The sequence below is a fragment of the Mchenga conophoros genome, linkage group LG20 (assembly GCF_057382185.1).
Source record: "Mchenga conophoros isolate Kocher_MC1m ecotype Shallow Benthic linkage group LG20, M_conophoros_male_GT1.1, whole genome shotgun sequence".
In the NCBI taxonomy this organism is placed as follows: domain Eukaryota; kingdom Metazoa; phylum Chordata; class Actinopteri; order Cichliformes; family Cichlidae; genus Mchenga; species Mchenga conophoros.
In genome coordinates, this window is record NC_140545.1 from 32,998,175 (window position 1) to 33,023,885 (window position 25,711).

General features: G+C 41.7%; 2 protein-coding genes across 2 annotated transcripts in view; one reads left to right on the forward strand and one right to left on the reverse strand.

Annotated features, from left to right (window-relative positions):
- Positions 1-25,711, reverse strand: part of xkr7b (XK, Kell blood group complex subunit-related family, member 7b) — a 120,000-nt gene that overhangs the window by 16,186 nt on the left and 78,103 nt on the right. The gene's annotated exons all lie outside the window — the stretch shown is intronic.
- On the forward strand, positions 23,566-24,274 carry LOC146551229 (uncharacterized). Its single transcript, XM_085259223.1, has 3 exons — positions 23,566-23,767; positions 23,854-23,971; positions 24,103-24,274. Exons 1-3 carry the CDS (start codon positions 23,660-23,662, stop codon positions 24,261-24,263), a joined length of 387 nt encoding a protein of 128 aa, XP_085115349.1. The 5' UTR covers positions 23,566-23,659; the 3' UTR covers positions 24,264-24,274.

Consider the following 25,711-nt stretch of genomic DNA (forward strand, 5'->3'; position numbering starts at 1 on the left):
TTAAAGTGATGATGTATTAGCAAAGAAAAAAACAGGCTAACTTTATGGAAAACAGACAGGAGGCACTACAATGATTTTAAACTGTAGTTTCAGTATTGTTATACCACCTGTAGTCATTTATATCCAGGTGTACAGCTCTGTGGTGTGGCAACTGCAAGATCTCCTCATTAAAACAGGAGAGAAACATGACTGACGGTGGACACAACACTAGTTAAATCACACACATACCATGAGCTGGTAGGTGGGTTGCAAAGTGATTTGCAGGCATACAGCAACTGTGGCCTGTTAAAGTAGCTGAAATAGCACAATCAAAGGCCTGATTTAGACTTCTGCAGTGAATGTTTGTAGAGTCTACAATGAACCCTTCGTAAAAGGCTGATGTCATTATTTAAATAAATAAGGCAAAAAGCAAAAATGACTTTCGCAAGAATCGCTTTAAACATCTGTTTTCACCTAAACACAAAAATGTGACATCTGAAACATTCATGTTGCTCACTGTGTTAGAAATCTGCACTCAGAGGAAACTTGGCCGCTGTCCTAATCATCCAACATATTCATAATCATCAGAGCTGAAAACAAAATAATCTGTATATTTGTATGAAATATATTTTCCTTAAGCTACAGTTTGTGGTTTTCACCTAATTTTTCTGGTGTGAGATGAGTCATCATCGGCTACAGATACAAGTGAATTTTCTTTAAATGGTTTTTGGGTGTACATACATTTCATCTCTGTCTCTGTATATAGGAGGCAGGCCTGATGCATCATGGGAGAAGAGGATGGCAGACAGTGGTAGTAGTACAACAAGCAGACGGGACGTGGAGGAGAACTGAAGCTCGCTTGGAGGAAAAGTGAGACGACACTCACTTCCTGTGCTTCTGCATCCCCAAGCAGATTTTAAATGGAAGGGTAAAAATAACCTGGGAGTGTATGCACATGCAAACACACGCACACGCACACGTCAGCATATGTGGTGATGTTCAAGCCTGCCTAGCACAGACAAGCACAGATGCACATGTGTACGTGGTCGACACACCTCAACACACAAGCCCCCTTAGAAACACACACACACACGCACACACACACAGGGTGACAGACATGCAGGAAGGCCAACAAGGCAGCCTGGAAATCTGTAGCTCTGCAAATAATTTGCTGGCCAAGCACTGCCGGCATTTCTTTATTCACTCTCTATGTCTCTCTGTCTCTCCCTCTCGCTCTCCTTCACCTCTAAATCTCTGTTTGTCTTTCACACCTTTTTTTCTTTTAGATTTAATTCTTAAATTTATTCAGTTTCTTGCTTTTCTTAAAGTCACACTTGGTGGAACAGTCAGTTCATAATGCTTTATTAATTCACATATATATTTTTTTATTTACGTCTCTATTCATGTCTATATGACAGAAACCATGCAAATGTCATCATACCTGTGAAGTGACAATAAATAATATTCTATTTTCTGTCGTGTTTTCTTTCTTTCCTTTAAAAACTGTTTTTCCACATTCCCTCTTTCCTGCTTCGTCCTCGTCTCTTTCATCCTCTACCCTTTTCCAGATTTTCTTTCCTGTCTCTCTTTCTGCCTTCTGTCCTCTGCTTGTTATCTCTCATTTTGTTTCTCTCTCAATCCAATTTCATGCAGCTATTGTCTTTCTCTCCCATTTCTTTCCCTACCTCTCTTGCTCACTCTCGCTCTCTCTCTCCATCCAATTTATTTTTCTCTTCCCTCAGGTGTTCTCTCGGCCTCAAGCTTCCAATCTATCAAATCTATATGAATCCTCTCCTCCTCCTCCCCTTCATCTCTGTTACTGCTCTCCTCTCCTCCCTAGTAGCCTCTCCTCTTCCTCAGTTGGAGACCCTGAGCTTGTGTGTGTGTGTGTGGTGTAAGAGAAATGCTGCTAAGTGTAATGCTGAACCAAGAATGAACCCTTAGAGGGAAGCTTACACACAGAGAAATTAAACTGTTATACTCACTTCATTTAAATCATTTTTAAATTAATATTACAGGTCAAGGAGTGAAGCGCAGAGATCAGCAGCCCACAAGGAGACAGAGGATAAGATTTGCAATTTAACGGTGCACTTTTAACATTAGTTCAGCCCCGTCTGGATGTGGTGGAAATTACTGAGATTATGATGTAGTATTTGGAAAAGTAGGGATTCAAAGTTTGTCCTCCTGGAGTCTTTTTTTTAAGCGGTAAAAACAATAAAAAGATTAAAAAATAAACAGAATTTTAAAAGTGAATTGATTATTTGGTGAACTAGCTGTGTACGAACCACACACCGCTGAAGACTTTTTCTGAATTTCGGTTTTAAGAGAGCGCTTGAGGGGTAGAGAGAGTTTGTTGAGGTTTGTATGAGTGGAGCTGGTTGATAACGTTATAAAACCTTTAACTAATGCCGAGAAGTTGACGGGTGAAACTGCAAGAACCACAAGAAAATGGGCTTCTTGAAGTGTATGCTTGTGGCAAACAATCCAGGATTGGGTTATGTTTTCACTCTTCATTCTTTTTTATATTACACTACAAACTCCTCACAGCTGCCAGCAGTGACACAAGAGGCAGTAATGCAGTATCAGATTTAGCAGTGGAAGCAGAGTAGAAGCATAGACTGTAAAAGATGGATTCGGCTGCTGAGCATGTCCTCCTTCGTGCCTTTAATTGGGAGCACTGTTTACAAAATGAACCTTGTGTTGTCTTTAATATAACCCCAAACAGATACCGAGACCAAGAAAGTGTCCACTGAGGTCACAGAGCAAGTTTCTCATTGGTTGTTTGGCTGTTACAGTAGCCAGTGCCTGCTGGCCATTACAAGGAATGCAGGTGTAAGGCATTTCAACACCAGCTTCACTTTTTGGACCGGGAAGATGCATCCATCTTTTATGTACAGTCTACCACCACAAGTTCCTGTGCTGCTAATACGGTGAGAGCTGCATATTTCAGAAATGTAATGTTTTCGTGTTACATAAGTTCTTCAATAGCTGCATGATGTGCAGATAGGTGCTTTTTCATGAGCACCTGCACAACAAATGCTTGACTTCAGTTCACACAGAGCAGTCTGTAACTTTTAACAGGTCACTTTTAGTTTGTTACACAAAAGAAGAGGAGAGTCATCATAAAATGCAAATATGGAGACGTGTAAATGCAACTTTTAATCTTATATAGGTAACTGGCAAGTTCAGTGCTGTGATCTCAGGGGATGTTGAGCAGTAATATAAAGCAAATGAATTATTTCTATGTTTCTTAGCAACAATTAGCAGCTGTCTGTGTTTATGTGGTGCTTCCATAGACTTTACAGTTGAAGCTTGCTATCCATAACCACGTTCATCCAAATGAGGTCACGTTTTTAGTGCATGTTGTTCAATTCAAAGCTAAATCAAGGGATGATGTCATGCCCAGCTTTAATATACAATACATGATTGTAGCTTCAAAATCCATAAAGAAATAGCTGGGTTAAAACCTTAAAACGCCACCCAACAGCTTTTGGATGACCTGCAAGCCGGCACTTATCATCTGAACACCCAAGGATGGAGCTCACTGGTGCTGCTGTGGTTAAATGGGAGCAAGCTCCTAAATCTGATGCAAAGTCTGAAACCAGAAAAAAGCGATGGCAGTTATAACCGCCTGTGGTTTTGATGGAGAATGTGATCCGACCTTATCCTGACACGTGGCTCGTGCATCACGCTGTCAGAGAGTCGTGAACATTTCTGTTTTTGTAATTATAAACATTATTCTAATAACTGTCACCTCGTCAGTTCTCATGCCACGAATTTCTCATCATTACGCCTCATTGACTTGAAATTGATCAGCAGATGCACATTCGGGACACATTGCGAAGCTAGAAACAGGAAACAGATATTAGAGTTAGTAGTAATTAATGATTTGTTTTCCTCAAAGAGCAAATTACACTAATAATAATGACACTACGAGGCTGTTATCTCCAATCACTCAATCACTTTCTAATGATTAATGTTATTCTAGTGTTTACAAGACTAATGACACCTTCGTATTGTTTCTGATGGCATAAGTCTACATGCCGGCTACAGTGACATAAGTGTTAGTCAAGCCATCACTCTAAATTATCCGTAAAAGAGAAAAAGCAGTGCGCAGGAACGACAGAATGAAAGGTTTACTAATAACTCGCTCCTGCAGTCGATCAAAGACTGGACTCAACTTCTGACCCTCCCCTTTGTCAGTCTACACGGCGATAAATTGGTACCAGGACCAGGCTTTTTAACGAGCGGCTGATCTATTAGCTCTCTCTCTCTCTCTCTCTCTCACACACACACACACACACACACACACACACACACACACAGCAGCAAATTTCTGTACATCCTGCAAATCTTTCAGCTGTTAAAAGGAGGCAGAGAGAGAGAGAGAGCTCTTTAACCTTCATCACTTGTCTGAAGTGATTCTCAACCTGCCCATTATCACGCCAGCAATCAGTGACATTTATTGCCTCTCAACACACACACACACACACACACACACACACACACACTGCATGATCAAATGCCTCTTCTGATACACACGGTGCTGGTTCTCATGTCTGATTGGCTGGGTCACATTGGTTTGGAAGCTTGTGTCCAGCTGACGGGAGGTTCGAGGGTTTGGTTTGACCTCGTTCCCTCAGAATGTGTCTTCAAACTTGAAGATAGGTCTAAAGTTTTATGATGTTCGAGCTGCTAACCTGTAAAAAAAATAACATGTAAAAAATATTTGTATTCTTACACTTTTACGCTTTTTTGAGCTGTATAGTATCATCTTAAGTAAGCTAAGTAATTCTTTCATAGATAAACCTGCAGAGAGTTATGACGCTGCAGCTCTGCTTCACTCTCACGGGTTTTATAAGGTGCTTCATCTCATTGCTAAGCGGTCTGCTTTGTAACTTTACTGTTTTGGCTCACCCTCACTGCTTCCATCGTATCATCTTTGGCAGCAGCAGGTGAAAAGCTCTGATATACCAGTCAACCAGCTGCAGTGCAGACTTGATGGTCACTAACTGGAGACGCTCTAGGCAGCCCAGTATCACGTGTAACAATGCCCCAGGAAATCTGAAGGTTGGTGATTTTTATGCACTGTATGCGTCGGGCGAGTTGCTGTCGTTCCTGCACGCTTTTACTTTGTAATAATACAACTTGCATTTGATCGAGGAACATACTGACTTCCTGCAACGATGGCATCCTATTACAGGAGCATGCTCAAGTTCACTGAGCTCTTTAGAATCACCCTGTGTTTCACAAATGTAAAGGCAGGTTGTCATGGTTACATGCTTGAGTTTATGCACCTGTGCCATTGCGACCACATGAATTCAAAGATTAAGAGCATGGCTGAGAACTTCCATTTAGTGTAATTTCCTAAGCAAAATAGACAAGAAAGAAGGCTAAGAGGAGGAGAGAATAAATGTGAATTAAACATTTATTAGCTACTGCTAAAATCCAAGTTAAAAATGATGCTTATCAATAAATGCTGGATGTATAATATGTATAAACTGTACACAAAGAATGGATGTAGCTAGCATAACATGACCCACTGGGTTGTGAACTCCCTTAAAAAAACACAACAACAACACTGAGTTAAATATTATCTTGGTTGACTTTTTGCAGCAGGGTGGAGTGCAAAGCTATCTAGGTAGTTTGGTAAGAAAGGTGCATAAATAGAGAGTATAACTTCACACAGACATCTGTAATATTCAAATAAATATTATAATCTCCCTTCTTGGAAAAAAAGTAGAATAGACACTCTTTGCATGAATAATGACACAGCAATCAATATTATTGGTCAAGAAAATGCATTAAAAATATTCCAGATCAGCCTGTGTGTGGGGCTAGCATGTCCTACGTGTGTCTGTTTGGGTTTCCACCACATATACTTGCTTCCTTCCACAGTCCAAGAGCACTGAAGTCAGGTTAGCTGGTATTTCTGAATTGGCCTTGGATGTGCGGTAGAAGCAGCTTGTTTTAGAGAACAAAACAGGAAGTTCTTGTGCCAAGTTGTAAAGTTAATCTATGTCAGAGAGCTGGGCATTTTTAACACGGGCCTCTTTGGGCTTTGACTCGTTTGTAGAAATGTGGGCTGCAGCTGCTTTGTTGTTACAGTATAAGAATGTATTCTTAGGTAATCGCCACAAATATAAATATGTTTTCTTTGTGGTGCTAGTATGTTAAATTGTTGAGCATGCTTAGCACAAGGTAAGAGTAGATTTAAACAAACACTTCTTAAATTATGGCGTATTTTTAGTTAAAAACTCAAAATAATGGCCAGGAGGCGTAAACCAGGACAGTCAGATGAATTCTGTTCAAAATAACCTGCAAGTCGACGTTTATCTATCAGTTTTTGTGATCTTTTATATGTTTAAGTGCAGGCCCTCAGCACAGCTTTGGGACAGTAGTGGAGTATTAGCACATTACTGCAGGCTCAAAGCCACTGATCTAAAAAGGATACATGGATGGATCACATAATGTTTCGTGATGGTAGCAACAAAGCAGCCTGACACATATAAATTAGACAAATTTGCAGCATCTGAAGTAGTGAGACCGGGGTGCTTTTGCAGCCTCGCTTTGTCATTTGCAGTTTGTTTGTTTTCATAAACTGCTACACAAAGCAGTTTTGGAGTATTGAATTTTTAAAAAATGCAGCGGTGATACGGAGCCACACAGGCATACGTTACTGTAACAGCAGAGCACGAGCAGTTTCCCCCCCAGCAGAGATGAAAAGCCCCCTGCAGTGGGTGGATGGAGGTTAGAACAGTCAGCCTGCTGCTAGTCTGTGAATAATGCAGCTGTCAAAAAGCTCAAAATTAAACACATTGAATAGAGGCAGGACAGCCCTGGGCTCTGCTCCACTCTGCAGCACACACACGGTGACAGACATATATGTACACTGCATACACACGAACAACACACACCATAACACCATGCAGGCACATTTACACTACAAACATGCAGCATTCACGCACACTGAGATATCCAAACTAGTATATATGATAAAAACTAACTGATTTACTGGTTAAACTTTATTAACACTCAAGAAAGATCAATTTAATATTCAATGTTTCAATGTGAAATCTATTTATATTTGTGGCTGTGACGCACATGAAAAGCACAACAAATTCACAAACGTCATAATCCTGTGGTCTTTAAAAATGAATACTGGTGCTAGCTAATTCATTAAAATCCAGTTCTTTAGAGAAGCAATGGATTCATTAATTCATACAAACAATGATGTGAGTTTTACTTGCTGTAATCATCCCTCCTGGTCACACTAAGCACTTTAGTTTGTGTATTTATGCTTCACTTCTCTTCCCATGCACACGTGTTGATAGAAGAGTGATTGTTGAGTCAGGTTAGGTCAGGAAATGCTGCAGATTTAGACCTTGAGTGGCCATTTAGGAGCTGCAGAATTCGGCTCTTTCACAGAGCTCTATATAGTCCTGTGAAAAACTAATTACACCCTATGATTCAGTAGCTTTTAGAACCACCTTTAGCAGCAATAACTTCAAGTAACTGTTTTCTGAAAGACTTTATCAGTCTCTTACAATGTGGAGGCCCACTCCTCTTTCCAGTGTTGCTTTAGCTAATTGATGCTTGCGGGTTTTTGTACAGCTCTCTTAAGATCATTGCAACGCCTTGGTTTCAGCTCATCTGTTGTAGATTTACTGCTGTACCCAGGATCATTTTCCTGTTATATGACACAGCTTGGGCAATGCTTTAGCTGTCTCACATTTGATCCTTGAATATTAGATCGGTACACAGAGGAGTTCATGGTTGACTCGATGACTGCAAGGTGCCCCAGCCGTGTAAGCCCAAATAGTCACCCCTCCTTCACGGTGATGACAGTTAGCATGAGGTAAACATGAGGTGTGCTGATTCGTGTGGTTTGGATGCTGTACATTATGGCCAAGCATCTCCATCTTGGTCTTATCTGTCTGAAGGACATTGTTCCAAACATCTTGTGCTTTATGTGCTTGTGCTGTTATAAGAGAGTTTTTCCTTCCCACTGTCGCCAAGTGCATCTGATTGTTGGTGTTATCTCATTGTAGGCTCTTTACTTTACAATATAAAATGCCCTGAGGCGTCAGTTGTCGTGATTTGGCGCAATAAAAATAAAACTGAATGGAGTTTATTCAGATGCAACTTTGCAAAGTGAAGCCATGCTCCCGTGTTCTGTTTAGAGATAATTGGCTTTCTTTGGCAGCCTTTCCAACCAAACAATACTTGTTCAATGTTTCTATAATTGTACTGTCAAGGCCTTTAACATTTAACATGCTAACTGAGGCCTGTAGAGTCTAAGATGTAGCTATGGGTTTTGGGTTTTTTTTTTTTGCAATTTCTTTGAGCCTTGCACGGTCTGACCTTGGGGTAAATTTGTTGAGATGTCTTGAACACTTTCTCACTGTAGAATGATGGACTTTAATGGCCTGAAAACTCTTCATAGATGGAAACAGAGCAACAAGAAAGCTGATCGCTGATATGCTTCCTCCTTGATGTGTTTCCGCCTCTGAATGCTCCACAGCAGCAAACTGTCAAAACTTCTGCTTTTATACAGGTACTCACGCTGACTGGTGAGCAGCTAATCAAATGCATTTCATTAGCCAATGAACCCTTTTAATTCCAATCCAGTCTTTAAATGATGACGTATGAACTCTGCTTCTGGGTCCAAACTACTCTTCGTGTATTAAGGCTGTTGAGTTTTTAACGTGTTTTAATGCGTTGTATCTTGTTCTATTTAATCAGAACAAGCCCCTAAAAAAAGGCAGTGATCACTGTCGGCCTCTCTCGGTTTTTATTATCACTTTTCATTTTAAAGCTCAGTTTTTAAAACCTTACGGTGTAACTACAGCCCAGCCCATTCAGCAGAAAATAATTACTAACTTTGTATTGTGGATGGATTATCTCAGTTGTTGTCCTGACTGAAGTTTGGTCCGTTTAGTGGAAAAAAGTTTGCGTTCATCCTAAAGCTTCTGTTTGCTAATGTGTTTATATTATGCTAACCATAGCTGTGTAGCTAGCCACCACTTAGCACATCATTATATCCCAGCTAGCCCAATTTCAGTAACCCTACAAATATCACTGCTGTTTAGTTTTCTGTCTTCATTTATGTGGGAAGTGATAGCAGAGCTGTGGGTTTTAATTTTTTCAGAATTCTGTCAGTCAGAGCATGATATATCATGTTTAGGTGAAAACTAGCGAGCTAACTTCCTGCTAACTTCTAATTCTGTTAAATTTCATAAATTCTGTTTTCATGGATGCCTGGATTTTAAACTTAATTGATACACGTGGTAAAGCAGCAACGCTGATGATTTTAAGAAAGATGAGAGAATTTAGACAGTTTTTAACTCTCAGTGATGCCGCAGTGTTCGTTTGACTTTGGGACCAGAAGCGGAGTTTACACCCGGAAACAGCTAATGACGTCACACTTAAAGACCGAATGGAACCAAGAAGAATAAAGGTGTATTTCATTTTATTTTTCTTGTCGTCTCCACTGTTATTCTGTCACAACATATTAAACCTCAACCTTCGAATGATTAATAGAAGCTTTAAGTACAGATTTAAATAAAATGTCATCCATTTGGATTATTTCATACACTGCATCTTATTTTGAAGGTCTCAAGTCTGAATGAACAATTAACTCATCTTAAAGGTTTATGTTAGTTGGCTGTTACTTATTATTTGACTAAGCTGCTAAAGTTGACACTTGAGTTTAAGTGTAGCTTTTGCATGTGGATGCTGTAGATGTGACACCACGGCACGTGTTACAAGTAAAAAAGATCATGTTTTTTTGTTTTTTTGGAAGCTGTATTCTGTTTTTCTAGTGTTTGCAGTTTGTTATTTCTGAATTTGAGTTTTTGTGTAACTAGTTTTTGTTTTTATTTCACTGTCGTTCTAGTAATTCATTAGTTCTTTTTGCATTGTTTTAATTTTGGTCATTGTTTAGTTTCTTTGGAGCTTAAAGTACCAGTTTAGATTGTTTTCCTGTTCTTCTATTAGTTTAGAATTTCAGGTTTGTATTAAACCACAGTTACTATTTTGACTTTCTTCTTTCGTGTGTGTTTACTGCAGTTCCTTCAGTGCTTCCTCGTTTTGGGTTCTGTGTCACTTTTATTTCCTGTCTTTCAGCTCTGCCTCAGTCTTCGCCTGTCCTCTGTTCAGCAGTCAGCTCTATGTCTTTAGCCATCTTTTTGTTATTTCAGGCTTCCTTCTCCTTCCTCCCTCTAGACAGCTAGTACTGGGTTTCAGAAACCAAACAAATCCATCAGAGTGATAAGAGAAGACATTAGGACCAGATTAATTAACATGTTGACGCAGTCAAAGAAAAAAAATGGGGGTGACTTTGACCTAAAAAGGCCTAGAGGTCCACGGAGGAGAACAGTGGTTGATGATTGCGGGATCTTTTCAGTGGTGAAGAAGAAAAGCTTCCGGCCAAGTGAAGATCACTCTCCAGGCAGCTGATACATCATTATACGCTCACTGGACACTTTGCTAGCTACACCTGTTCAATTGCTCATTCGCTCAAATCAGCAACTTACACGGCAGCAACTGCATTTAGTCATGCAGACACGGTCATGATGATCAAACCGAGCATCAGAATGAAGAAAAGTCCACTTTGATTGTGGAATGATTGTTGGTGGTATACAAGCTGCTTTGTTTCATAATTTCATAATGTTGCCACATGTGGTTTCCAGTGCCATTGGTTCACTAGTGTTTACTGATGAAGGCAGAAACAGGATGAACTCTAAAGTAGAGGCTCAAATGTAATCAAATGCTTCCCAGTGCAGATTAAAAACAGCAAACTAGTTAACATAAGCATTTCTTAATTATTATTACGTGATTTTTTCCCTGATTTAGTTCCATAAAAACAGAACCGTTTATAAAAACAGTTAATATTATAATTCTGTTCAAACCTCCAAATTAAAGCCGAGCGTCTGCAGCTTCAGGTCACATCCATAATATAACCAAACCTTCAGAAAGTTTAGCAGCTTAAATTAAAAGCAGTGTGTCAGTGACCATGCAGAGACTACATTTGCGTGGTCCACACTGTAGGTGACAAATAAATGCAACTCCACACATCCCCTGACAAATGCTGGTGGGTCCCAGCAAAATTTTGCATGTGTCAAGAGCTGCAGAGTTCACACTGAACTGGTGCCGAGGGAGACTCCAAAGCATGGATCTGTTACCCAGTTCATGTCACTCTCTGGTTTTAGTGTGGCCATACAGGAGATATGAGGCTGAGCCATAAACAGTGAGTGAGTGATTGTATAGAGGCCCACACAGAGCAGAAATAATGTCTCCTCTCTGTCTGTGTAGAGCTCAGCTGTCAACACCGACCTACTTAGACTGCCACACTGAGACTGAGAAACCCAGCCCAGAGAGGAGAGCATGTGAGATTATGGGCGAGTATAAGGAGGGAAGAGAAAGGAAAAAGGAGGAAAAGGAGCAGAAGATGAAGAAAAATGAGACAAAATGAGGGAGAAGAATGCCGTGTGAGATTATGTGAGTGACAGAAAAATGCAAAAGCATGCAAAGATCATGGGAAGAAGGATAAAGTGAAAGAGACATGCAGAGAATGACACAGCTCGACAGGACATGATGTCTCTGTGTGTGTGTGTGTGTGTGTGTGTGAGAGAATGCATGCTCTGCACATGTGTGTATTTACATGCGTGCGCATAACGGAGGAGAGCGAGCATTGATCGCCGCTGCCAAATCTGCCAAGCTGCTGATCAGATACGATCATGCCGAGCACTGAAGTGTTTAATTGGGAATTGTGTGTGTGAAGCGGATGATGTTATCATTTAACTCAAGGGCTCGAGCTTGATCTTTTATCTCTCTGCTGCTCTGCCTTCCTCGCTCTCGCTCTCTCACTCGTGCATCCGTCACTCAGGAGTTGCAAAATTCAAAGATGTCATTCTGCTGTGAAATGACTTCAAGGGGAAAACGGGGAGGAGGAGAGGAAAGGCAGATATACAGGTTATAGGGGAAAGTAATAGGAAAAGATTAATGAGGAGGAAAGAAAGGTGGGAAAGGAAAAGACAAAGGAAATAAAACCCACACTGGAGGAGGAGGTGATAGAAGGAAAGGAAGGGGAAGAGCAGAGGAATGAGAAACATAAAATCCTAAGAAAAACAGGAATAATTTGATATTTTAGGCAAAAAAAGAAAAGAATGAACAATCAAGAAGATAAGGGGAGACTGGAAAATAAAAGCAAACCAAACAAAAAAGGAAATGGAGGAGAAAAAGAAAAGCCACAGGGTGGAACCAACCAAGGCTAAAAAAAAAAAAAAGGGTAATGCAAGAAAACAAAAGTAAAAGGATACCTGGAAAAACTGCAGAAATAACACGATAAACGAAAAAGCCTTGAGAGAGGGAACAAGCGAGAAAAGGGGCACCAAGAAAAGGTGAGGAGGTGATAAAGAAAGGTGAGAAGAGGTGAAGAGGAGCAGCAGGGAGAGGAGGGGAGGACAGGTGTGGAGATTTATGACGTGAAGAAAAGGTAATGAAGGGAGAGAAGAAAAGGTAATGAAGGGAGAGAAGAAAAGAGGGATGGAGGAGGAGATGATCGGTGAGCTGCTGCCGCTGCTGATCAATCACTGTTTATGGAACAATCAGATAGAAAGAGAGAGATAGGGAGTGGAGGATGGATGGGTGGATGAAGGAGAAGGAAAGATATTTATTTTCCAGAGGGAGAAATAAATAATAATGGAACAGCGAAAGAGAGATGGATGCTGAGAGTCAAATCCTTAATTCTTTCTGTTTTCCTTCTTTGTTGTTTTCTTTTCCCTCCACTGAATCCTTAATTCCTCCCTGCTCTCCTCTTCTTTCCATCTGTTCGTCGAACCTCTGATTCAAACAGGTCTGGTGTGGTGCTAATTGACAGCCACCCCCCTGATAGATAAAATAAGCGAGCCAATGGAGTCTTTGTAGGCGGGATTAAAAAGCCAAAGACGTCATCTTCCTACTTCAAGGAGACAAAAATGGCAACAAGTGTGGAAGTGGATGACTCAGCTATACAGCTATTACGGAAATATCACAGTCTGATATCAGACAGAATTGTCAGCTTGTTACACTCCATTTCCATCTTCAGTCTGACATTGCTTCTACTCTAATAGAGTGGATCTGTGTCAAATTAAAAGCTGCTGCAGCGAATTAGATTGTTCCCATTGGAAGCACATAACAACGTCAGGATGTCAAAATCAAAGATTTACTCTCTTTGAAGGCGAGCCTGATTTTCAATAGTGCTTGACGTGGAAAAACAGGGGAAAGGCGATGAAGATCAGCAACTTCTCATGTTGCAGTGTAAGTCTCAGCCAAAGACTGTATATAGAAGATGGACATTTACGCTTTCGGTCTTAAAGTTCAAGCCAATGCAGAAGTACGTTAAACCTGCATTCACTGTCAGGTTCTGGTTATACTGAAAGTTTTGTTCTGTGACCTCAGTAAACACTCCTGTAGATTAAACTCTAGTTTCAGGTCATAGTAAATAGAAGAGTACATCTTTTTTTGTAATTATGGTTATAATTTGAGCCAAAGGGATTATTTGCTAAGGACTGTCAATCACAAGTCATTAGCCAGTGAGGATGAGGTGTCTTTGACTGGATCCATCCAACTATCTTCATGTCTGCTTTTAAAATGCACAGCTTGAGGCTTCAAAAACAGGGTTTTACTAACTAACAGGTGACATCACAGTGGCCACGTCTACATTTGACACTGTTTGTAATCTTAATGCCCAGCTCAGAAGCTAGCCCACATTGTCCAACAAAACGAGTGAAAGGATGTTGTATTGTTTTAACTGCTTCATGCTGCTGCCTCCACGCATACACAAACAAACAGATTATCTTTTGAATATTACATGAAAAAATATAGTTTAACTATTTAATGTCTTAAAATGTAATTTTATTACTGGCACATGAAACGATGTGATGTTGTTATTTAGCTTGCTTGCAGTAATGCACGTAGAAACTGTTTGCTAACCACAGTTAGTAAACAAAAATCTTAGACTCTCGACTGATGAACCACTTGTCATGAAGCAAGTCTACTACAGCAATGCATTATTATAGGGTGCACAATATATAGCATCTTTTATGCAACTGCTGTTGAGATTTGGTGATATAATAATAAAATTGAATAAAATTATTTGAGAATGATCTTGAAATAACAGTTGTATAACAAATATTGGGGTATTTTTCTCTAAAAACGCATCCTTTATATAATCTGTATAGTGTGTGTAAGCGTGCAGTGATTTCACGGCATAAAGGTGATGTTATCAGTGAGGTGTAAACTGTTTTAGAGCCTCAACTTTACTGCAGTATTTTAAGTGCAGTGAGGTGTAGTCATGATTGCTGCGAACAGGCGGAGGAGAGGATTTGTATCCATCTGACAACGGTGAAATTTCAAGTTGACAGCAATGCACATCCATGTCAACATACTGGATGTGATGGTGTTACAAGGGTGTAGCAGAGTGACAAGACAAGCAAACACTGGCTATTTAAAATATCCCTACTGATGTGAAGAGCTTGACCCCCCATGGTCAGCTCAGCGTGGAGCCAAACAAACCAAGCATGTGTTCAACCAACAAAATCAGAATTTTAAAAATGATTTTAATATTCTGTCAAAGTTTCCGTCCTATACTCTGATCTAATGGACCATGTCATCAAGGAACATAAGTGTTCCTGCGTGAAAGAACCGAGTCTCCTGAATGTTCGTCCTGCATGAGAAACCTGGTCTTACAACATTTCCCACGCCATTCTCTTCATATCATTTTGACAAAATGCCATTTTTCAGGCAACACACAGTTCCGGCAAACAGTAAAAAGTGAATAAAAACTGCCATTATAATTTTTTACTTGTAGCAAAAAGAATTCATAGTACTGATAATACTGCAGCAATGGTTTTTTTAATGCTTAAAATGCTCTGTTTTAGTCCTTGAAGTGCTTTGTGGATCAAAATGTGAACGTAGTATTCAGACATCATCAAATAGCAAAAGAATGCAAAATCTAAATGCACATAAAATATGACGCTAGAACAAAAACCAGGGAGAGAAGATTGTGAGCTTTATGTGATTAAATGTCATGGAAATCCTTTACAAAAGTGCTGCGACACAAACCCGCTAAACTTGACGCTAAAGGAAACCTCAAAGCATCGCCATGGAAATGAGAAAACACTTTGTTGGAACTATTGTTGTCTGTGAAAAAAATGGTTCTCCAATTCATGAAGTAGCTCTTTAGATGTTTGACAACCTTGACCCGCTGGTGGCATTGGAGAGAAAACCCAAAGTCAGATGTAAAAGTCGGTAAAATGAATCTAATAGCTGCTGAGCTTTTTAACCAGGGCCAAAAAAGTTATCAGAGAAACGTTTCCTCCAGCTTCTAGTTTGAGCATCGCCACATGTTTAAACAGTTATTGGCAATCATGAATAAATAAATAAGGATAAACATGAGAAACTAAATGAATCCAATTATCAAAAATCGTTTTTCTTTGTTTTCATGCCTCTCTGTTATTTCTTTCGCTCGTTATTTATTTCTGTATGTTCTTCGTGTTTTTCTTTACTTTTCTAATTCTGATACATGGTGGTAGTGGAGCAAGGCACTACCCCTTTCCCCTCCCCTCCTCCTGCTCTTTGCAGCGTCTCCACAGATTTTGAAGGTCGTTATTCTCAGAACGTTTAATCACAGCAGAAAGTGGCGATTCTGCCCAGCCTCCTGCTACCGAGGGTCAGCCCCCTCGATCTCCTCCCCAAAAAATTCAACAATCATTCCCAGTTTTCCACAGTTTAAATTAATCCCACTCCTGTTAATCCCATCCAGCCTTCTCCTGAAACCCGCTGAGCTTTTAAGGTATTCCTCCTTAGGGTCCAGCTTCATACAAGGGGGAAATATGTCCGTAATCCAAAGACGGCTAAGTGGGGGAAAAGGGGGGAAAACAAAGGATGGTCCTACCGGCTCGCCACTTCAATATGAAGAAGATCAAATTCAAAGGGGGAAAAATGTCCATTAGCACATCAAGTTCAATTCAGTTTACCGGTAAACAAATATATTCTTCTGCAAGTCTAGGTAACAATGCAAATCATAAATCATCATCAATCAATGTACAACAGTTAAATCATTAATCATCTTGGCTACGTAGCTTAATCTATACATTCCAGTAGCGTTCGCTACAAACAATACAAAAACAACAATAAAGAAAAACAACTGTCTAACAGACAGCATAGCCGAATTCAAGGCAACACATAACAATAATCATTCAATCGCACTTTGTTTCAAAGTAAGCCCATAAAAATGCTTAAGTAAACAAAAGTGTTCAAAAACAGCGGTTTTTGAACCGAAGTTCTGCTCGCGGTGGGAACGCCGCCGCACAAAGTCATTTTTTAATCGCGAAAACGATCGGCTGGTTACTGACAAAGGTTGTAAGATATTAAGGACACTTACCGCTGAGTTTAAAGTTTAAAGATGAATTGAGGAGAGAAAACGCTTTGTTTTCCAATACCGCTCTAAATGCCATAAGCTCACAGCCACAGCAGGAGTCGAACCCGGAAGTATCCCTCCACAGCCTGTTTTCAGAGTTGCCGCGACGTGAAAGGAGCCAATCAGAAGAGGGACCTCAAATCAGCTGACGTGGGTCATGTGACAGGCAGTAGTTGATATGGGTTACAGGTTCCCCCCTCGATCTCATGTACGTCCCTGTACATGGTGGTTGGGTCCGGATGACAGGTTGTTCAGTGGCAGTAAGCAGATGGTCCTCTTCATCCTCCAGTGCATGAGTAAAGGCAGTGGTTAAGCCATGGACGAGTGCCTGAATACTCTTCAAGATGGGCTGACCAAGCGTAGAGTATTGTAACCGGTCCGGAGGTTTCCTGGTCCGAGTTGATGTTCTCAGAGGTTCTAGTTCAGAGCTGGAGGTGTCAGAGTTAGATGGTAGATCAGCAGCAGAGGACATACTGGACTCAGTCGGCAATTCAACATTGGTAGGTTCAGCAGAGGACAGACTGTCCTCTGATTCCACAGTATCAGGAGCTTCCTCCTTGACAGGGGTTTCCGAGTCAGGGGTTTCGCTCTCTGCTGGCTCAAGAGGAGGCAAAGGGAGCGTAGCAGGTTCACAGACTGGTGTATCAGATGGTAAAGGTTCAGTGGCTGGAACGGCGGATGACGGTTCTGGTAGATTATGGACAGTGGTGAATTGCAGAGGCTCTGAGACAGGATCATATCATTGATGCGGTATCATTTCATCCTCATCGTCTGACTGAGGTTGTGCACAGTCCTCATCAGAAAGGTTGAATGACTGCTTCCTGGTTGGTTTTACAGTTGTTCGGTTACAGTTGACCAAACATGAGCTCATAGGGTGAGTAGCCAGTAACATCACTCCGGGTGCAGTTGTATGCGTGGACCAAGGGCTTAACAAAATCTTTCCAGTGAGTTTTCTCTTCTGTGGTGAGTGTTCCGAGCATATTCAGGAGTGTTCTGTTAAAGCGCTCGACTGGATTTCCTCGTGGATGGTATGGTGTAGTTCTTATTTTGTGAATTCCAGCCATTTTGCAGAGTTCTTTTATTGTGCGTGACTCAAAGTCTGGTCCTTGATCACTATGGAGCTTTTCTGGGATACCATAATGAACCAGAAAACTGTACCAGAGACATTTGGCGACAGTCTTTGCTTTTTGGTTTGGAGTGGGGACAGCGACAGCGTACTTGGTAAAGTGATCTGTTATTACCAGGATGTCTTTGGTTCTGCTCCTGTCGGGTTCCAGTGATAAAAAGTCCATGCAAACCAGTTCCAGAGGTCGATAACTTCGAATGTTCACCAGGGGTGCCGCTTTTTCAGGTAAGGCTTTTCGTTTGGTGCATCTCTCACATGTCTTCACTTTATTCCACACATCATTGGCCATTTTTGGCCAGTAGAATCTTCGACGTACGAGGTCAAGAGTACGTTCGATGCCCAAATGACCCATCTTGTCATGCAGTTCTGACAGTACTTCAGCCCGAAATTTCTGAGGTAACACTAACTGGTGATAGAGCTGGTCCCCAACTTGCCTCCTCCTCACGAGAATGGCGTTTTGGAGCTCCAGGCGATGTTGGTCTCGGAGTAGAAGGGGCAGTTCTGGGAGTTCATCCCGCAAGACGGGAGGTGGGCTTTCCCCAGTCTCTAGCAGCAATATGACATGCCTCAGGGTCTGGTCTTCCCTCTGTCTCTCAGCGATTTCAGCATTCGTCAGCTGAGGAACAACAGGAGGTGCAAACTGAGTGTCGTTGACGAAGCTGTCAGGCAAACTGTCGGCATGGGCAGTTAGTGACTGGATGAGTGCGGTGGTGGACATCTTTTCAGCCATACTATAAACGAGCTGCCGGTCACAAAGGGCCTTGACTGTGTGTTGATCAATGGAAATTGAGGAAGACTGATCCAGATGATGTTGGGCAAATCGGAGAATTCTCTCCCTCTCCTTTTGGGATATCTGGTCATTGGAGAGTTCTCCATGTGGCCTGCGAGAGAGAGCATCAGCATCTGGATTTTGCCTACCAGATCTGTACATGATTTTGAATGAAAATGTGGAAAGAGCAGAGAGCCAACGGTAACTGGTGGCATCTAATTTAGCAGAGGTAAGTAGATAGGTGAGTGGGTTGCTGTCAGTAATGACAGTGAAGTTGGTGCCGTAGAGGTAGTCATGAAACTTCTCCGTCACAGCCCACTTGAGAGCCAGAAATTCCAGTTTGTGAGCTGGATATTTTGACTCACTCCTCGACAGACCACGACTCGCATAAGCAATCACCTGGTTTCGTCCTTGTTGCTCCTGGTACAGAATAGCTCCTAGCCCGGTAGAACTAGCATCTGTATGGAGAAGGTAAGGCTTCTGGGGATCGGCGAAAGCAAGTACTGGTGCCGTCGTGAGTTTTCTGATAATTGTGTCAAAGGCTTGTTGACATGCAGGAGTCCAGCGACTGGCAAGTGGTTCCTTAGGATCCAAATATTGCTCTCGCTTGAAGGTGGCTCTGAGTTTCCGCTGTGATGGAGGATATCCAGCAGTAAGGTCATGCAAAGGTTTAACGATGTTGGAGTAGCCTTGGATGAACCTACGGTAATATCCTGCGAAACCCAGGAAAGAGCGAAGTTCTTTAAGATTCTTTGGAACCGGCCAGGACTTAAGTGTCTCGATTTTATCTGGATCTGTCTGCACACCATCCTTTGACACAACATGCCACAGGTATTTAACGGATTTCTGGAAAAACATGCACTTTTCAACTGAGAGCTTGAGTCCAAATTCCTTCAAACGGTGAAGGACTTTCAGTAGTCTCCTCTCATGCTCTTCAAGCGTTGGTGCAAAAATAATCAAGTCGTCAATGAAGACCAAGACTTCTTTCAAGTTCATTTCTCCCATGCACTTTTCCATTAGTCGCTGGAAGGTACTGGGTGCGTTCGTGACTCCCTGGGGCATTCTGTTGAACTCATAGAATCCAAGTGGACATACAAATGCTGTTTTGCTCTTGTCTTCCTCCTCCATTTCAATCTGATAATAACCAGATTTAAGGTCAAGGACTGAAAACCATTCTGATCCAGAGAGAGCTGTAAAAGTATCCTCCAACTTTGGCAATGCATATGCATCTTTGATGGTCTGCAGATTTAGTTTCCGGTAATCAATGCAGAGCCGCACACTCCCATTCTTCTTTCGCACCACGACAATGGGTGATGCAAAAGGTGACTCTGACTCTCTGATGACCCCAGAGTCAACCAGCTCCTTCAGGTGTTGGCGCACAGCATCCAAATCTTGAGGATGGATTGGTCTTGGGCGCTGTTTGAAGGGAGTAGGGTCAGAGAGCTTGATCTGATGTTTCACTTTGTCGGTTTTCCCGAAGTCAAGGTCGTGTTTTGCAAAGACATCATGGAGGGCGTTTAACTTCTCAGTAATACGACTCTTCCATTCCGGTGTTAAGGGGGAGTTACCAAAGTTGAAGTTGAACCCAGAAGTCACAGGGTTAGGAGGCATACTGTCATGACTCCTTTCCTGACACTGAATAGACTGAATGGCACTGATCTCCGCAATGATGGCTTTGGCTGGGAGGGTTACATCATGATCAGACTGGTTGCAGATTACCACAGGTAAGTGGTATGGCTGGTGAGAAGGGAAATCCATGACACAAGACGGGACCATTAAGCCACCTGGCAGAGGCGACGAAGTTGGATGTTCCACCAACACAGCCTTCTCGGCCTGGAGGTAGCGTCCGCAAATTAACCCCTCCAAGGCAACAGTTTTTCCAGCTGGGATGGTCTGTGGTCCGTCAGTGTGCAGCTTGATGATTCCATGATGGTTACTGTTGGCCAGTCTGTATCGTTGCTCAAGGATTTTCAGCACCGTTCTGTATCCATGTGGGGCTGGAATGGAGGGTTGTTGGTCTGAGAATGCTCTCTCATATGCCAAGTCCAGAGTGTTTGTACCAATCAGTATTGACGGCTGTTGAGCTGATTGGACATCAGGAACTACCAGGGCAAGTGTGTCAACAGCTGTGGTGGAACCCAAGAAGTCGGGAGGGAAAGTGACATTCAGCTCCACATAACCAAGGTATGGAACAGCTTGGCCATTTGCTCCTTCTATCTCCAGTAGATTTTTCAGAGGTTGAATCTCATGGTCAGAAAGATAATCATGGTGGAAGGAGTGAGAGATGGTGGTTACCTGAGACCCAGTGTCTAACAGGCAGTTGAATACAGTTCCTCCAATCGTGACCTGTGCTGTGCTTCTGGTTCCAATGAGTCCTTTAGGCAATGTGATGGAACGTCCATCCTGCTTGTAACTGGGACATGGGTCGATTGCAGCCTCCGTCTGTCCCTCCACAGAGACTGCCTCTAGTTTGACGATTTGTTATTGCTGTCCCAAGCCTGCTGTCTTTTTTCAAGTTGTTTCTTCTTTTTCAGAACCAGTGTCGGGTTCGGAGGGTTGGCGCATCCTGCTGACATGTGCCCATCCTCTCCACATTTAAAGCAGTAGCCTGCTCTAGGCCGGGAACTGGTTGCACTGCTGCTGGGTCTTGGTTGTGCTGATCTGAGTTGAGGTGGTGCTGGCTTGGAGAATTGAGATTTCTGTGAGAGAAGAGCAGCCATTTGACTCTGCAGTTTCTGCATCTGTTGCTTCAGCTCATTAATAGCCTTGGTGTCTGAATGGCTACAAGCACATGTGCTCTGGGAATGACCAGCAGCACGAGGCTTGGATGCAGTTAGGTGCTTCTTCATGAGATTCTCCTTGGCCAGCTGTCTACCCTCCTCAGTTCGAAGCAGTAGGAGGAGCTCTGCAAAATATGGGGGATCGCTCCTCAAGTTCTCCAACTGTAGTTTGTTTAGGATATCGCTATCCCAGCATCCTCGACAAAACTGCTTGAGTAAATGTTTGTTGAAGTCTGAAGACAAGATACCACCTCTTTTCATCACAGTGTTTAATGTGAGTTGTAAACGTTGCAAAAAAGCAGAGGGTTTCTCACCCGGATCCTGTAACGTATTCAGGAATTGAGCAAACAACTCTTCACCATCTTGTACTAAAGCAAAAGCAGAATCCAACACTTTTAAATAGACGGATGGAATTGTGTTTGAGCCCAGCCCTTTCACAACATCTGCTGCCGGAGGTAGCAAACTTTCAAGGATGCGACGAGTGATCTGTAGAGGTGCCAAATTTGGATCTGCTAACAGCAGTTCAATGTGAGATCTCCAGGTCTCATAATCTGTTTCGTTAGCTGGTTTGGGGATCTTCCCAGAGAAAGGACGAAGTCTGAATGCAGATACGATGTCTGTTTTTACAACATGCTCCACCACTACCTTTTGTATTTCCGGGGGGTTCATTTCAGTCTGTGACAGTGAAAATCTTTGTGGATGTGGCAGTGACCCCTGTTGGTCAGGTGAGGGATTGCTGGTAGCCGTCTCAGGGATTGCGGAGTGTCCAGACAACGACCCCTGCTGGCCAGGCAGAGATGATGCAGGCTCCACAATTTGGACTGAGGCTCCCTCTAAGTCACTGTCTTGTTCGATTCCTTCCAGATGCTCACTAATTTGTACCATCATTTCCCGCAGAATATCTGGGAATTCCCTGCCGCTGCGGCGTGCAAGTTGCTTGAGCTCGCTGAGGTAATCTGCAGGGGTCCTGACTCCTCCTGTGGCTGTGCATTCTGCGGCAAGCGATCTTACGCAAAAAGTCAAAGCCAAGTGATTCTTTGACTGATGAGTATATGGGAAAAACGTATTAAGAGCAGTTATCGCAGAACTATCACAATATTCAACGATCAGGTTTTTGTAAAAAACACTATTTGCGTCATCCACGAAAATAACCGTTTTTATACAACCGTATTGTTTCAAATAATCAAGAATTTCCTCATCTTTCTCAGTGTTTGTGGCACCAGAAACAATGACAGAATGTGCAACATTGACCCCACTTTCCTGAATAAACTTCATTTTTTCTTGTCGCGGACCTTATCAAAACCACAGAAATTACCGAATATCAAATTACATCAAATAACACAAAAAAAACCCCCTCATTCACCCATCAGGCTCCTGGCTGGCTCGCCACGTGTAACGCTAAGTTATTTAAGGACTAGTTTATGGCAATGGATGAATTTACTGACTGACGCGCAGAAGAAATAGTTCTTTATGGAGCCTAGATGGTGTGAATGATGAGACCAAAAACTGCAATGTCTTGTACCAAAAAATATATTGAATAAATAGGGGAAAGGGGAAATGGAACAAAATAATTAACACAACACACAACGTAAATGTCCACAATTAAATAATAAATCAGTGCTGTGATTTTTCTGTGCAAGAGTCCTTTTGCTAAGAGTCCTTTTTTTGGTCCTTTTCTTTTTAAAGTTCACTTTTAAGGTATTCCTCCTTAGGGTCCAGCTTCATACAAGGGGGAAATATGTCCGTAATCCAAAGACGGCTAAGTGGGGGAAAAGAGGGGAAAACAAAGGATGGTCCTACCGGCTCGCCACTTCAATATGAAGAAGATCAAATTCAAAGGGGGAAAAAAACCTGACCTGTAGGTCAGAAAAATGTCCATTAGCACATCAAGTTCAATTCAGTTTACCGGTAAACAAATATATTCTTCTGCAAGTCTAGGTAACAATGCAAATCATAAATCATCATCAATCAATGTACAACAGTTAAATCATTAATCATCTTGGCTACGTAGCTTAATCTATACATTCCAGTAGCGTTCGCTACAAACAATACAAAAACAACAATAAAGAAAAACAACTGTCTAACAGACAGCATAGCCGAATTCAAGGCAACACATAACAATAATCATTCAATCGCACTTTGTTTCAAAGTAAGCCCATAAAAATGCTTAAGTAAACAAAAGTGTTCAAAAACAGCGGTTTTTGAACCGAAGTTCTGCTCGCGGTGGGAACGCCGCCGCACAAAGTCATTTTTTAATCGCGAAAACTAGTGATGGGACGTTCTGTATCGAGGCTTCGGAGCGTGTGTCGAGTAATGGAGGAGGCGTTTCCGCGAAGCGCGTATCGAGGCTTGCTTCATTTATGGGAGGAGCTGAAAATGATGACGTCCGAAGCCTCGCTGCCCGGCTGTACCACGTGACTTGTTCATGAAGTGGTTCGAACTTTGCCGCGAGATATGACAGCGATATAAACCCCTCAGACTTCATTCAAAAATGTGGGTGTTTGATGGAGAGTTGCGGTTAGTGAGAGTTTGGAGACCGTATGGAGGTTTATGAGAGTGAGGAAAGTCAGGAGAGAATGGAGCCAGCTAAGAAGAGGAGGATGTCCTCCCCTGTGTGGGAACATTTTGATCTTATTCCTCCCAACAAGGTATGTAAATTTCTACAGAAGATGTATTTTCATGATACTGATGGTGCAATACAATTTATGTTAAGCTGTCTGTACTTTTGTACAAGGTGAAGTGTTTGCTATGTGCCAGGGAGCTGGGATATAACAGCAACACCTCATCCATGCTTAGGCACTACAGAGCTTTGCATGAGAATAAGGGGGACACCGATCGTGGAGCAAGACCAGGTGAGCCATCAAATGCAATGATAATATAGGATGCAGTAATGTTACTAAATGATATAACAATATTATACAACTGTTATAAGTTACGTATGTGATATTTATATTTGTGCTTTATCTTTATTGTCTTTCCTCAGGAGAACAATCTCAAATAGATGAAGACCTGGTCAGCATGGTGATTGAGGACTCCCAGCCATTTAGCATTGTGGAGGACAAAGGATTCAAAAGATTTGTTAAATCATTAAATCCTAGCTATGTTCTCCCCACTAAAAAGGTCATAAAAGCAGTGAAAATTTAGTTTTTACAGAATAAAATGTGAACAGGCAGGACTGAGGTAGCTGTCCATACCTCAACGTTACAAAAGCACAACCACTGTCCACACCCCAACCACACCTCACCTCACAGTAAATGATCATTTCCATTTCAAGCATTTCCAAATAATCATTTCCCATACTGCCACTATAAATATACACAGTATACTGCCATCACTACAATATACATGTTTTACACACTCCTTTTGTTGTTGACATTTACAGGCTGTGTGCAAAATGCCACACTCTTCAAATTCATGCCAGCTATTATTTTTACGTCCAGTAGGTGTCCTGCTAGAGCAAATGAAGCTTCATGAAGCTTCGCGTTGGGGTGAACCAATTGGATGAAAAGCTTCAGTGCTTCATGGGGCTTCATCTGCCCATCACTAGCGAAAACGATCGGCTGGTTACTGACAAAGGTTGTAAGATATTAAGGACACTTACCGCTGAGTTTAAAGTTTAAAGATGAATTGAGGAGAGAAAACGCTTTGTTTTCCAATACCGCTCTAAATGCCATAAGCTCACAGCCACAGCAGGAGTCGAACCCGGAAGTATCCCTCCACAGCCGGTTTTCAGAGTTGCCGCGACGTGAAAGGAGCCAATCAGAAGAGGGACCTCAAATCAGCTGACGTGGGTCATGTGACAGGCAGTCGTTGATATGGGTTACACAAGGCAGTACCACGGCTCGAGTTGAGGGTTCACTTCCTGCTGCAGGTCACTGAGATTTTGAAGATTTCTGAGATTTCTTTTCAATTCAGTCTGTTTTTCTAAAATCTGATTGTGAATATTTTTTCACTATATGAAAAAAGCAGGAATGAGGGGAAGAATTCATTATATTCATTTTAAGGAGGTGTAAATAAAAAGATTTAAAAAAAATGTAATGAAAGCTGAAATCAGTTATTTATGAAGAACTTCACAAATTCATGCTCCTGAGGTGGCCAATCTTCTCTTTGGTTTCTAATTACAAAATGATAGCGATCATACAGGTATGCTGTTAGTAGACTGTTAGTGTTATTGAACATATGACGTGTGCAGTTGTTGCAGAAACATAGAAAAAGATCAAATAATGTAGCTCTAAGAAAAATTAACCAAGCAAAGATCAAACTGCTTTTGCTTCATTGCTTGAAGAAATGTATTTTCAAACATCCAACTCATCAACCTCATTGCAACTTTTGCTAAATTCTTCTGTAGTGATTAAAAAACAGTCAGTATAAAACAAATTCTAGACTACTAATCAATTTATTTTCACCTTATATAAGGCATCCCAGCAGTAAAAGTGATTTGTACATACTTACGCTGCAATCTAAAAGAAACAGGTGAACCAGAAGGTGAAAGGATGGAGGGGGGAGGGAGCAGCAGCGGGAACAGATCCAATTAGAGGTGCAATATTGAATGTTACCGTGTGACTGTGAAGTAAATTAGAGCACAATACATC

Bases quoted from the DNA above. Each gene is read 5' to 3' on its own strand.
- LOC146551229 (XM_085259223.1), top strand. From the start codon at position 23,660: ATGGAGGTTTATGAGAGTGAGGAAAGTCAGGAGAGAATGGAGCCAGCT. The intron at 23,768-23,853 runs GTATGTAAATTT...CTTTTGTACAAG, and splicing joins ATCTTATTCCTCCCAACAAG to GTGAAGTGTTTGCTATGTGC. The intron at 23,972-24,102 runs GTGAGCCATCAA...GTCTTTCCTCAG, and splicing joins CGATCGTGGAGCAAGACCAG to GAGAACAATCTCAAATAGAT.